Source organism: Xenopus tropicalis, chromosome 1, assembly GCF_000004195.4.
Source record: "Xenopus tropicalis strain Nigerian chromosome 1, UCB_Xtro_10.0, whole genome shotgun sequence".
NCBI classification, from domain to species: Eukaryota; Metazoa; Chordata; class Amphibia; order Anura; family Pipidae; genus Xenopus; species Xenopus tropicalis.
In genome coordinates this window covers 113179282-113193071 of record NC_030677.2, presented here as the reverse complement: position 1 = coordinate 113193071, position 13790 = coordinate 113179282, and the positions used below count along the sequence as shown (strand labels likewise).

The 13790-nt window shown below is 40.8% G+C and overlaps 1 protein-coding gene and 1 pseudogene across 2 annotated transcripts in view; one reads left to right on the top strand and one right to left on the bottom strand.

The window, feature by feature from the left end:
- trabd2a (TraB domain containing 2A) overlaps positions 1–1151 on the top strand; it is a 46379-nt gene extending 45228 nt beyond the window's left edge. For both annotated transcript variants that reach the window (NM_001282491.1, XM_031896758.1), the window contains exon 7: positions 178–1151. In NM_001282491.1, coding sequence (NP_001269420.1) covers positions 178–361 — 184 coding nt within the window. In that variant the 3' untranslated portion in view covers positions 362–1151. The remainder of the gene's footprint in view (positions 1–177) is intronic.
- Positions 1152–10235: 9084 nt separating this feature from the next.
- Positions 10236–13206, bottom strand: LOC105946338 (annotated as a pseudogene).
- Positions 13207–13790: the final 584 nt, after the last annotated feature.

Sequence of the window (13790 nt, the reverse complement as noted above, 5' to 3'; positions counted from 1 at the left end):
ACTATAATAATGCCTGAACAAGTAATATGGGCTGGGAAATTCTGACTTCTAAAGACTCTAAACCCATTAGACAGTTTTCACTGCCTAAACTTGCTTCACTAATGTACCAGAGCTGCTATTATTATTTGGACATACACTAAAATATAAGAACAAACCTTGATGCTCTTCTTTTTTCAGCTCAACAGACACCACGCCGCAAATCCGAATTATTAATGGATACATTACTGTGGAACCACATCCAAGAGAACACGGAAAAGACAAATACATTAAGGCAGCACAAAGCGTTTCTTTCAGCCTATCGATCCCTTCTGCCTTTTTGCTGCTGGCTTGGTGTTTTCAGCAGGTGGCAGTATTGCAGTGAAGTTTCCTTGAGGAAATCGACAACTTATAAAATGAAACTCAGCTTTGTTAATTGTAATCTGATGTTTAACATGGATTTTGATGCGTCAGTATTTCAGACATATGTTGAGTCACGGGTAAAAAGGTTGGCTTGTTTGTTTAGACTATATTTATGTCTCTGCACAAGGTTCCTATGCACTTCTGAGTCATTGTCTGGCAGCCTTCAATCAACATTGCTTTTTAGAAGTTCAATAACTATTTTGGAGAGCAAAGCCTTATTGATATTTGCCTGCCCTAGTAAGCAGTTTGTTCCTAGGGAAAAAAAGAGAACTTAAACAAGCGCAAGAAGGTTAAAATAAAGCAAGCCCACTGATTTAATAGGCAGCCTAACTTTGCTCATAAAACCACCATATCTGATAGAATTGAATGTATTATTCCATATTGTATTAGCAGAGCAGTTACTTTGGTGAAAAGAAGCTCTATATAACTTACTACACTACAAGCACCAATAGACATCAGTGGGCTTTTTGTGGCTCAGTCACATCAAAAGGACAATATGGTGTTTGTTCTTTTGCCATAATACATCTAACTAAAAGCTTTACCTGTTTTTGGGCCACTAGTATTGTGTACTGGTTGATATTGAAATGGAATATGTCTTTGTTTGAAAAGTCATTATATTTTTTCTTCTCTTGAAGAAGAATGTTTTCATGTTAATCCCATAATGCACTTGGGAAATATAAAAAGTACTGTTATAACAAAATTGTACTTTAGACTTCAAAAGAGTGACTAAATTTTTCTCTAAACCCTCTTAATCTTTGTGTCATTTTTTCATTAGTGTTTTGCATGCCGTTCATCAGAAAAACACAATAATATCACATTTTGAACTGTCTCTAAACTGCTTAATACAGTGGAAATGTTACAGTGATATAGTTTTACAGTATCTCTCTCAATAAAAACGGCAAGTTGAGCTTATCCTCTGATTAGAGCACTGTGTGAGCTATATAGGTACTTTTAATGTGTAGCTGAAATTCATCTTAATCATTTTATTTTACATTACTATTTCTAAAACATAAAGGTGGAGAATGCAGATAGGTACACATATACAATAGATGACAATGTACAGCATAGAACAAGACTACATAGGGTGTCAGCATCGGTAGGTGTAATTGGCTTGTAGCATCAAAGAGCACCCACTTTAAAAGAGCAGTTCCTGGTACTAATACAAGCAAACTCATTTAGAGATTTAGAGGTAAGAAGAAAGGACAAAATCTAAAGAAGATAAAGAGATACACCAACTTGATTTATACAAAACCTGTTATGAAAATCTGACACCCTTTGATTATCAGGATATGCAGCTGTGAAGTTAAAGGTGGCCTATACTTACAATTACGATCTTTCCTGCAACCATTGGATTTCTGCTTAAAGTTACCCTGGATGGAGCAGCATTTTACTTTGAGAGGTTTTTTGCAAGGCTATCATTTGGGTTATTCCCACAAACACATACTTATACTCACCCATCCATGCACTAACATACAAACTTTACATACCAATATCTATACTAATTGCAGATTTTAAAGAAATCACCCAAGCCACTTTTTATAATACATTTTAAGAATATATTGTCAGGGGTAAAGGTCCCCATACACGTTGAGATTCGCTCGCTTGGCGTCATTGACAAGCGAGCTGATCTTCCCCTGATATCCACACCTACGGGTGGGCACTATCGGGGAGCGTGTAGATAAAAAAAAAATAATTAGATTGTTTGGCCCTGGGGCCAAAAGATTGAATTATAATGGCGGCAATAGGGCAGTCGGTTCGGGGACCACATCAACGAGCCGATGCGGTCCCCGATCCAACTGAATTTTCTAACCTGCCGATCGATATCTGGCCCCTTTTAGGCAGTTTATTTTCACTTGGCACAAATAAACAGTTCAAAATAAAATGGGCTTGAAAAAGTTTCATAAGGTTCCCAAGGATGCCAGGATCAGGACATTGCTTCATCTCCCATACACAGGCACAGTTGTAATTATCTAATTCGCAATAATCAAACATGGTGTAATTTCTCTGTTAACCGTCTGTAGCTCAAGAAATATTGATCATACTAATAAAGCAGTAGTACAAACTATGCTCAGCACAAGCCATATTAATTATACTCATGCTGATCAAGGCAGGTAAAAAGCCCCTTTAATGCTTAGCTTTTAGAAATTGTGCCATGGTGGGTTTGAGGGAAAGGAAGGGCAGAGTAGGCTCCTGTCAAATTCAGGGGTCTTATAAATCAGACTTAGGAAAAAGGGCTAATTATTAAGGTATTAAATTATTAAAATGTATATTAAATCATATTAATATTATATTAAAGTATAACTTATCATTAAATAGGGATGCGCAGATCCAAGATTCTGGTGTTTTCAGCAGGATTTGAATTCAGCTGGATTATTATTATTATTAAAGTAGCTAATAATTATTAAAGCTAGGAAAACACTCCACAAACTTACTTATCTCCTCCACCTTCCCCAAACCTCAACTCTGGCAAGACCTACAAAATTAACCCTTCTCAGGATCGGTAAAATGGATAAAACAGTCTTCTGTAGTCACCTGGCCATGACCATCCTGTTGTGGGCTGTAATAGCAAGGAATTATTCCTTATCTACTTTTTCTTACTAGCAGAGTTTAGGCTTTCTGGAGTTGTAAGGCCTATTCAAGGTGGCCATACACGGGCAGATTTCAGCAGTCAATTTGGATCCTACAGCCATTCATCAGCTTATCTGCATGTGTATGAGGACCACTGGCGGGCTTACCCAATCGATATGTGGCCTAACATTGGTCGGGTCTCACTTGGGTTGGTTTGATTTTTCCGTTGATGCTGTCCTCAGTATGATGGCACCTATGCCCCCTGTTTTAATTCGATCGCTTGGCCCTAGGGCAGAATGATCAAATAAGCCTGCTATTGCCCACCTTAGGTGGGCATATCGGGAGAAGTTCCTGTATGGCCATCGTTACTCTGGTTGTTAACTCTGTAAACAGACTTGTTGCACAGCCTTTCCTTAGTTTTAAGGGTGAATACACATTAGTTGCCGTGACTTTTTTAAAAGTCGATCGCGACAACTAATTGCAGCGACTTTCCTGCCATAGGGCACTGCATAAGTCGCTGTGACTAATCGTGCACATTGTTTTGCTTCGCAGATTAGTCACGTGTGTTTTCGTCCTAATTCTGGTTTTGAGTTTATCAGTTGTCACCAGATCTGCTTTGTGTTGTCTCTGGGTAACGTGGGACACAGTGTTTTATACACACACAAGGGTTGATTCACTAAAGGTCGATAAGCATTATTGCATGCTTTTTTGCTTTAAAATAGACGCAAAAAAAAACTGCACGATTCGCTAAAGTATTATCGCATGCATTAAGTCGCATATCGTGTGCGTTAAATAGTGCGCAACCGAATGCGTTAATTTTAACGCATTGCGTTAATTAGTGAATGGAAAGAATAGTAAGGCATGATTCACAAACACTTATATGCGCTAAATATCGCATCCAGTTTGCAGGGAAATGGTAATTTTCAGAACAGTAGTTTTCCGAAAGTAATGGCGTGTATGGCTAATATGGTGTGCGTTTTTTCGCACGCAGCGACAGTTTGCACGTGCCGCGTCTAAATTAACGCAAGTATCCTTTTAGTGAATCATGCCTTAAGACGCGAAAAATAAGACACATGCTATAAATAGCGCTCGTTTTAATGCACCTTAGTGAATCAACCCTACAGTGTCTTGCTTTGTAGGGAGGGCTAATAAAATTGTCTTAATATACAACAGGGAAGTGGTGCAATAATCAGTGGTAGCTCAGCTAATTCGGCTGCATGGTACTTTTAAGAAGTGTATGCTTTACTCATATTAAAAGTCATGTTATGAAGTATCACTAATGAAGTACTAATACTGCATATGATTATACCTATTGGCTTTTGTTTATTTTCATTCTGCTTACATTATTTTTTTAATTAGCAAAGGGTTAAATATCACAAAAGGAAAGGGGCAAAATAGAGCAGTGGTTCCCAAACTGAAGTGCTGGTCAGGACCCCCTGTGGGATCTGGAGGAGGTGGGGGGAAACCTGAAGGGGGCCAGTTTGAGATTTGATTAAAATGACTATTTTCTGTCCTAGATATACCTAAAAGTAAAGAACGTCAGTTATGCTAAGTTGTAGAGTTAAAATATAATTGCTGTCCTAGATATTTTTTGGAACTATGGCTGATACATTGCTGAATCTTGAAGTTTAAGATTTATTCAGCAATACCAGACACCAAAGAAGCAGAGCACAACATTTTGTAAATGGTGAATTTATAATGCTGTGTATTTTTCTTTGCTGCCCAATCACCGTAATCACAGCAGCAAGTGTATGCCCGCTCTAAAATGTCTTTCGCCACAGGATGCTGTTTCTTCACAACACTTTCAAGCAGCTGCTGCTTTTTTACTTCCAAATTTTATACACAGCTTGATAATATTTAATAATTTGCTGTTTTTTTACACTTTTTGTGTTTGGCATGACTCAGTAAATCTTCTATTAACACTTCAACCAATGTGGTAGTCAACTTATTCATTACACTTGGTTGATTTGACTTGGTTGCAATAAAAAAAAAAAAAAAAACTGCTTCATTGTGACTCTGCTTCCATCTGCTTTGCCTTGCTCTAGCTAGCAGGTATGGTGAGCAGGGAGGTTGTTGCTGCTGCCACGGACGCATAGGCGGATTTTCAAAAAGGCCACGGGAGGCTAAGCCTCCCCAAACCTGCTTGGCACCTTAAAAAAAAACTCACTAATTTTGCACTGCTCTGGAACCTGCTGTAATCAGCTGTGCTCGGATTGGATCTTTCTTCTTGTTGCTTCTCCAATCAGAGCACATCTCTCTTGACAGACAAAAAAATTGGCCAATCAGGGCACAGATGTAGGCAGGGATTGGGAGATATTACAAACTGAAGGCAGTGCAGAAATGAAGACTGATAAGAAGAATCTGCAGGCTGTAACTTTACCTAAGATCCTCACAAACTCTGAACTTTTGCTGCAGATTTCATCCCTCAGGTACTATACTGTATATGTTATAAAGCAGGGGTGTCAATCTCAATCACATAAGGGGGCCGAAATCTAAAACACAGGCTAAGTTGTGGCCAAATTTTTTTATTAATATACTTAGTAAGATACTAAGGGGTATATTTATCACAATGTGTAAAAAGTGGAGTAAGACATTACCGGTGATGTTGCTCATAGCAGCCAATAGATGCTTTGCTACTGTTGAAATCTGATTACTGATTGGATGCCTTGGGCAACATTACTGGTAATGCTCCACTCCACTTTTTACACAGCATGATAAATATACCCCTTAGTCTTAGTTACTATGTGAGGAAAATGGAAATTGATCAGGCTGGATGGTCAGACACACTTACCAAGGGCCACATAAAACAGCCAGGTGGGCCGGATTTGGCCCCTGGGCCTTGTGTTTGACATAAATGTTCTAAAGGCTGAGTCACTTGCTGAATTTAAATCTATCCCCTGAAAAAGCTAATTGTGCTTTTCTATGTTTGTTGTTGCTTTTACACTTACTTTTTTTACGTTTGTCACTGTTTTGTTCATTTCTAGTTAGTTACAGTGGAGCCCTCATGAGACTGCATAGCTGGGAAACAAACCAATGTTGTGTATTAAAAGTAAGAACCATTTATAATGACATTTTACAGGCTATTTATAAATTGTGTTCATTATAAAAAAAAATGATGTACTCTCAATTGTAAAGCATTAATATATCAGAAGTAAAGGAAGAGTTCCATGACAATATAAAATGATTCAAAGGCTCAGAACTTCGAAAATTTGTCTTATCTGAAAAAAATGTAGAGAGAGAGGGGGATGAAACCTTTTTGCAACAATACATTTGTAAGCCCAACAACTCCTGTGGAGTTCAGTGCTATTTTATTTAGGGATGCAACAAATCTGCCATTTTTTTGATTTGGTCAAATACTGAATCTTCCTTCCTTTTAATTGTGGGCAAAATATTTTTGATAAAAGTTGTCCAGAGCTTTAATCCTTTGCCTACTAACAATAAAAAACATACATTTCCAGGTTTCGCTATGGCAACAGGGACATGCCCTTATCCTGGAGAGGGTTGAAGTCACATGACATTAAGAATTTAGATTTGGTGACACTTGATCCTCAAAAAAAGTGCTAGGACTTGGACACATCCTGCATGGAATCCTGAATTTGGTGCAGTTCTAATTTTCTTGTTTATGTATACATTGGTAAGTTGACCTATTCTTCCGAGATACATTAAAATTGCACATTAATAAGGGTTTTGCTGGGCCCCCTACAGTCCTGGGCCCCCCTGCAACTGCAGCATCTGCTTCCTCTGTAGTTACTCTGTACCCCTGTCTAATTGTAAGTACGACTTTTTCATTAAAAAGTTTTACTAAATTCACTGCGCACTTGCACAAACTAAAAAACTGCAATTGCAAACCTACTGTAGCAAGAAATGCAAAGGGTTTGTTAACGGCAAAGTGCCATTTTGGTCACATTGTGACTCTTTTTTCCATTAGAGATTCATATAATATTTCCACATATATACTGTTTTTCTCTTGCTAACCTCTGTCTGATTCCTGAATTTGCTTAATTGCTCGCCCTCCTTACCAACCTCTCTCTCTCTCCGAACCTTTGCTTGCCTCATGCAATGACCTGTGCAGCGCTATATCCTTCACTTAGCTCTTCTTTCTGTCTTTATTGAGTCTGTTTGGTCTCCTCATAGCGAAAGGAAATTCTGGTGAATTTTTTAATGTTAATACAAGGCAATAAGAATATGACTGTGTATTAATTAGTAATCAGATTTTTGACTACAGCATATTTTCTTTGAAATGCTAGTGAACACCTCTCCTGTGTAGTTCCAATACGGCCTCAGGGTCCTCAGTCCTGATCAGTACTTCCGTTGTTTCCTGGCCTGACTTTATCTCATGAGCAGACCCTGCACCCACAATTTGCACTGTTAGGAAACCACCATTGTGAGGTTTGATTTATTAAAGTGACCAAACCATAGGCAAACCAGTGGCACATAATGAAAATGTTTGCATTTGTGTGTGCACTTCCTTTGCCTTCTAAGCAAATATCGCCTTTGTGATTTTGGCCTCTTTGATCTGCTTGAAAATATGTAAAATAACTTTGCCCCTGTCTTGATAAATCACATACTGATTCTCTCACAAAAAAGAACTGTATGGTGGCTGAGCTGCTTGTTTGGCACATGGCCTGGGCAAGATATGGGAATGAGTAGTATAAAATAATCCTTATTCTGTATGAATGATTTAAGTTTGTTTGTGATTTTTGTCTATTATACCTATCTATTATATATCTAGCATATCTAGCATATCATTTGCAAACAAGCTATTCTATAGGTGGCATATTCAGAAAAAAATACTTATCCTTATTTTTCTTTGTAGTGGTAATCATGTAGCCTCCAGAATAAATTACCAGAATACATTATATCAGGGTTCCAATTATAGGTATAGGATGCACTATCCATTATTTGTAACATCTCAATTCAATGGACTAAATTGGCCTGATCATGGTGGTATCATATTGGGCTGATTTGGTCCTTGCCAACCAGGATTTTTTAACCTGCCAATAGATATATGTATTTTTGATCATATATATTGGTCAAAAAGGCTGTTGGAAAGGCCCCTAAAATGAACCAATAAGTGGCCAACAGTCTATTTTTAGCCAATGTATGGCTACAAAAAATGCATATGTTGTATGCTTTCCTAACCACCTGTTCCCTTTGCAGTACAATTCCACTGAGAAATGAACTATACTGAACTCCGCTATGAATATGTATTTGGTTTAATTGCCTAGAATATTAGCTTTTTTTAAGATTTAAGATTTATTGCTAGACCTTCACAAAGGACACAGGAGAGGGTTAGCCATTTTTCAGTTCCAAAGTTCATCTCCATAGGGCATTTCAAGCAAATAATTTCCTTTTTCTCTGTAATATTAAAACAGTACCTTGTACCTGATCCCAACTAAGGTACGTGAATCAATATTGGTGCCAAATAATCAGTTTGGGTTTATTTAGTGTTTAAATGAGTTTAGCAGACTTAGACTGGTGCCACACAGGGCAGATTCTGAGTCTGCTGATAAGCACAGGCTGAGAATCCCCCCCTACAGTATATGCTTGAATAATCTGAAAGTTGTGCCGGCACCTGTAAGCATTTGTAGGGATCCATAGGGTTAACTAGTCCCCTATGGCTTTAAACCCTGCAGCTTTCTGTTTTGTGCTGTTACTGGGCAAAGACCCATGTATCAGTTTTGAGTTCAGATGTGTGATTATTGGTTAACAGGGAGACCACTCCCTTGGCACTCTGATAAAGTGCTTAGCAGGTGGGTGGGTCTGTCTCTTTCACTGCCTTTGCTCACAAGGGAAGGACCACTGAGCATGGAGCAGAACTAGGCCCCAGTAAGCCTTGTGCCCCGAAGTGTTGTCATCCACTCTGGTGAAGTCGGGACAGGGACCCCGTGAATGAGGACCAGTTAGATAGCAAGTTTTGTTAAGCACTTTCTAGGAAAGTGAGATAGTGAGGGAAGAAAGCACGAGCAGTTTGGCTCAGAGGAAAGTAGCTGTGGGAGTACCCCTCCAGACAGGCACTGTTGCCTTAGCGTAGGGCCACGGTTTAGACATAGGAGCTAGGTAGTGTGTGAACCCTGATCCAGAGTTGCCGTGGGGCCTGAGGAGTGTGGTATCCAAGCTGACTGTTCCAGAGAGTGAGCAACTGAACCGGTGGCACTGATCTTGCCCAGGCTCAAGGGGAGTTGTGATGAATGGGTGTGCACCCTCTCTGTGCTGTCCTCACAGAAATGCTATGCTAAACTGATGTATGTGAGTATATTGCATAACCCTGCAAATTGATTGTCCCTGAAAATAAACCAGTTCTACTGTTCAACTCCAAGAACCTTCTGGCGCCCATTTGTTACTTTGCACTGCACACAGCTACAGTGAGTTGTAGTTGCACTACACCATAGCTTCGTTTGGTCACTCCCACATAGCGAAGGCCCATCCTGAAGGACTGAGTCGCGTGTACCCCATGCTCTAGACCTATATAGCCGTGCTGTTGGCTTGATTACAGCCAAGAAAGGGTTACACATTGCTTCCATGCGTGGACAGGCACGCGCAGTGTATTTCAGCCTGAAGCTGCATACACAAGCACATAAGATGAATGTGCCTGCACTCGGACCGAAGCAATGTTTATGTGTGCAGACACAACTTTCAGATTCTTCAAGCATAGGGGCAGATTATTGGCTTGCATTTATCTGCAGGCTGAGAATCCGCATGGCACTATTCTAAAGGTGGGATGAACCAAATTAGAGAAAGATTCCTTATTTGGAAAAATTTGTGTAATCATGGCTAGAAAGGCCGTTGTCCAATTAAGTTTAGATAGGTTGTCATTTTAACCCTTTGCCCCCTGTCAAACACAGTTACATTGGAATAATGAGAAAAATTGATATGTGGTAGGTGAAAAGCAAGGTTATTGCACTCAGATTTTCCCTTAGCCCACTGTGGTGTGATAAGTAAATGACCCATAATTTCATTGCAACTGGTTAATATATTACCAGTATTGTTGTAATGGGTTCAAACATTCAGCAACTCAACCTGTTATGTCGGCATCAATATGCACAGTTATGTTAACTATATACTTGTTTTTAGGTGCACAATAACTAGCATGAAAACAGTCAGAGCATGGAGAGTGAACAGGGTATTTCCCTTCTGCTTTATTACTTCCGGGGCGCATGAGACATACATCACACCACGGTATTGCCACCTAGTGGCACATATGTGAAATAACACTCAAATACATTACATCTCCTCCCCACTTAGATCAATTACTCCCATGTTTTTTCTCATACCGTGAACATTGGAACATCAGTGGAACTCAATAACTGTGAGGCCATATTAATGATAAAATAACCTACCGGACCAACTGTTAACTGCTTGAGTCTACACCCAATTAACATATTATGCAGTGCAGATGAAAACAAAAACAGATCTAATCTGTTAGGTGCCTTTCGATTCCTCACGGGGAATCGCCTCTCATTTTGGGAAATAACCGTAGCCGGTGCAACAAGCCCATCTGCATGTTGGTCTGGTGCATAAGATACAGTCTCATTAGATATCAAAGGCAGTTCTTGTTCCCTATCGTCTAATATTGGTGACACACTGTTATCCGCTGGCAACAGTTCGGTGGCTTTTGTGATTTCCGGGTGTCCCCCTAACATTTGATCTGCATGTCTTTTCCAGGTTTGTGTACTGTCCACTTGGACCGTATATGACACTGGTCCTGACTGGGAAGAGACAGTACCAGTTTTCCACTTTTCTCCCCCACGTCTATAATCTCTGACCAGCACGGAATCACCAACACCAAAGTCTCTTTCTTTTGCATGGAGAGCACGGTATGAACATTGAACTTCTTGGGCTTGCTCCACAGTCTGTTTTACACTTGGCTTTATTAAATCTAGTCGTGTTCTCAGTCTGCGATGTAAGAACAACATTGCCGGTGCTTCTTTTGTTGTGCTGTGGGGAGTATTCCTGTACTGTAACAGGAAAGCATCTAGTCTTTGTTGCAATGGTTTTGGTTCTTTGGATGCTTTTAGCGAATGTTTAAAAGTTTGTACAAAACGCTCAGCCAACCCGTTGGTCGCTGGGTGAAATGGTGCCGAGCGTACATGTTTAACACCATTCGATTTCAGAAAGCATTCAAATTCCTCTGAAGTAAATTGTGGGCCATTGTCGCTCACTAAGGTTTCAGGTATGCCATAGCGACTAAAAAGACCACGCAATACCTCGATCGTTTTGCATCACCAGAACTTCTGGCCATTTCGAGTGTGCGTCAACGACTACTAGGAACATGCGTCCTTCAAATGGCCCAGCGTAATCGATGTGGATTCGCTGCCAAGGGGATTCGGGCCATGCCCAGGGATGTAACGGTGATAGGGCTGGGGATTTCTGATTTTGTTGACAGGACATGCAGGTTTTAGATTTTTCCTCAATCTGCGAGTCGATATTTGGCCACCAGATGTAGCTACGCGCTAATGCCTTCATTTTGACTACACCTGGGTGTCCCGTGTGTAAATCCTCTAAGACTTGGGGTCTCAAATTTGGTGGAACGATAACTCGCTGTCCCCACATTAGACAGTCCTGCAAAAGTGATAGCTCCTCCTTCCTCATGAGATACGGTTTTAAAACATTTTCTGAGTCTTTGGTAGGTGGGAATAACCCGGTGGATACCATTTCCTTTACCCGACAGAGAATTGGATCTGTCCTGGTTCCTTTCCGAATATCACTGCTACTGACTGGAAGTGTATCCATTTTGTTTATAAAATAAACCTCTAATGCATCCTTTCTGTCCTTGTGGTGAACAGGCAGTGGTAAGCGTGATAAACTATCTGCGTTCCCGTGTTTGTCCGCACTCCTATACTGGATAGTGTAGTTATGTGCAGCCAACAGGAGAGCCCACCTTTGAAGTCTGGCTGCAGCCATGGAGGGAGTCGCTTTGTGTGGATGGAGTATGGTGGTAAGTGGACGGTGATCGGTCATTAAGGTGAAGTGACGTCCATATAGGTAAGTGTGAAACTTCCGTACTCCGAAGATTAATCCTAATGCTTCTCGCTCCAGCTGCGCATAGTTTTGCTCTGCCTTACTTAAGGTTCTCGAAGCGAAGGCTATGGGTCTTTCCTGCCCATCTGGCATCAAATGTGAAAGTACTGCCCCCACCCCATAGGGTGAAGCGTCGCACGCCAATCGGACTGGAAGTCTTGGGTCGTAGTGCGTAAGCACATTTGGTGTCAATAGCTGTCTCTTGATTTCCTGAAATGCACCCTCACATTCTGGAGACCAGTTCCATTTCACTTCCTTATGTAACATTGCGTTCAGGGGGTGAAGGACTGTGGACAGGTTTGGAACGAATCTTGCATAATAATTAACCAGCCCCAGGAAGGACCTGAGTTGGCTAACATTGACCGGGACCGGTGCCTCTGCAACTGCGCGCAGTTTATTGGCGGACTTGTGGAGTCCCGATGCATCAATCATGTGTCCCAAATACTCTAATGAGTTTTTGAAAAACTCACACTTCTCTCTTTTTACCCGAAGTCCACATTTCTCCAGTCTATTTAGCACAGCCTCAAGATTAGACAAGTGGTGCGCATCGTCTCTCCCTGTGATCAGGATGTCGTCCAGAAAACAGTGGACGGATGGTAACCCCTGCAGTACTTGTTCCATGGCTCGTTGGAATATCGATGGAGCTGATGTGATGCCAAAAGGTAATCTGTTGTATACGAACATTCCCTTGTGTGTCGTGATGGTTAAGTATTTCCGTGAATTTTCATATACAGGGATCTGCAGGTACGCTTGTGAAAGGTCCAATTTGCTAAACCTTTTTCCTCCCGCTAGTGAAGTGAACAGATCTTCAATCCGAGGTAATGGATAATGTTCGGCACATAAGGCTGGGTTTACCGTTACTTTGAAGTCACCGCAGATTCTGACATTACCTCCTTTTTTGATTACAGGCACAATCGGGGTTGCCCATTCACTGAATCGTACTGGTGAAATGATTCCTTGTTTGAGTAGGTGGTTGATTTCTTCCTCCACCTTGGGTCTGATGGCATATGGTACCACTCGAGCTTGGAAAAACTTTGGTTGAGTTCCTGGTTTCAGATTGATGGTAGCTGTGTAACCATTGAAAGTTCCTAACTCTTCACTGAAAACTTTCTCATGCTGTTTTAGAAGGCTGTCCAATGTCCCTTCGTTGCTGCGGTGTACTGCACTTATTGATTTGATCTCACGCCAGTCCAGATGAATTCGGCGAAGCCACTCGCGTCAGAATAGCGGAACCGCATTTCCGGTAACAATATACAGTGGTAACCGTGCACGTTGTTTGTTTAGCTTAACGCACACCTTGATGACTCCTTCTGGCCGGATTACTTCGCCAGTGTATGTCTTGAGAACAACGTTTGTATGGCGCAGACGAATGTGACTTAATTTATCTCTATACAGCTCCCCTGAGATAATAGAAACTGCCGCTCCTGTGTCGACTTCCATCTCTACTCGTAACCCCTCAATTTTTGGTTGTATTTTTATTACCGCTGTCCCTTCCTCATTTTCCCTTTTCATTATGTTCCCTGGTGCAGGGTTTTGCGATGTTGCGGTAACGTTGTGTAGTGTCAGTTCAGACTCAGTATCCGAACTTGTCTCTTCATTCAGCCTTTCCGTCTCAGTGCCCATTTTGTGAATTGTTTTTTTCTTTGCCATTCCCTTACTTTTTACATAGTTTCCTTTTCCGAAAACTCTCGGTATTTTCACCTCTGTCTTTGCACCTTTACATGACCGAGCGATGTGGCCCTTCTTTCCACAATTGTGACACAGTTGGTCTTTGTAAAAACATTCATTTTGGGTATGGTTAG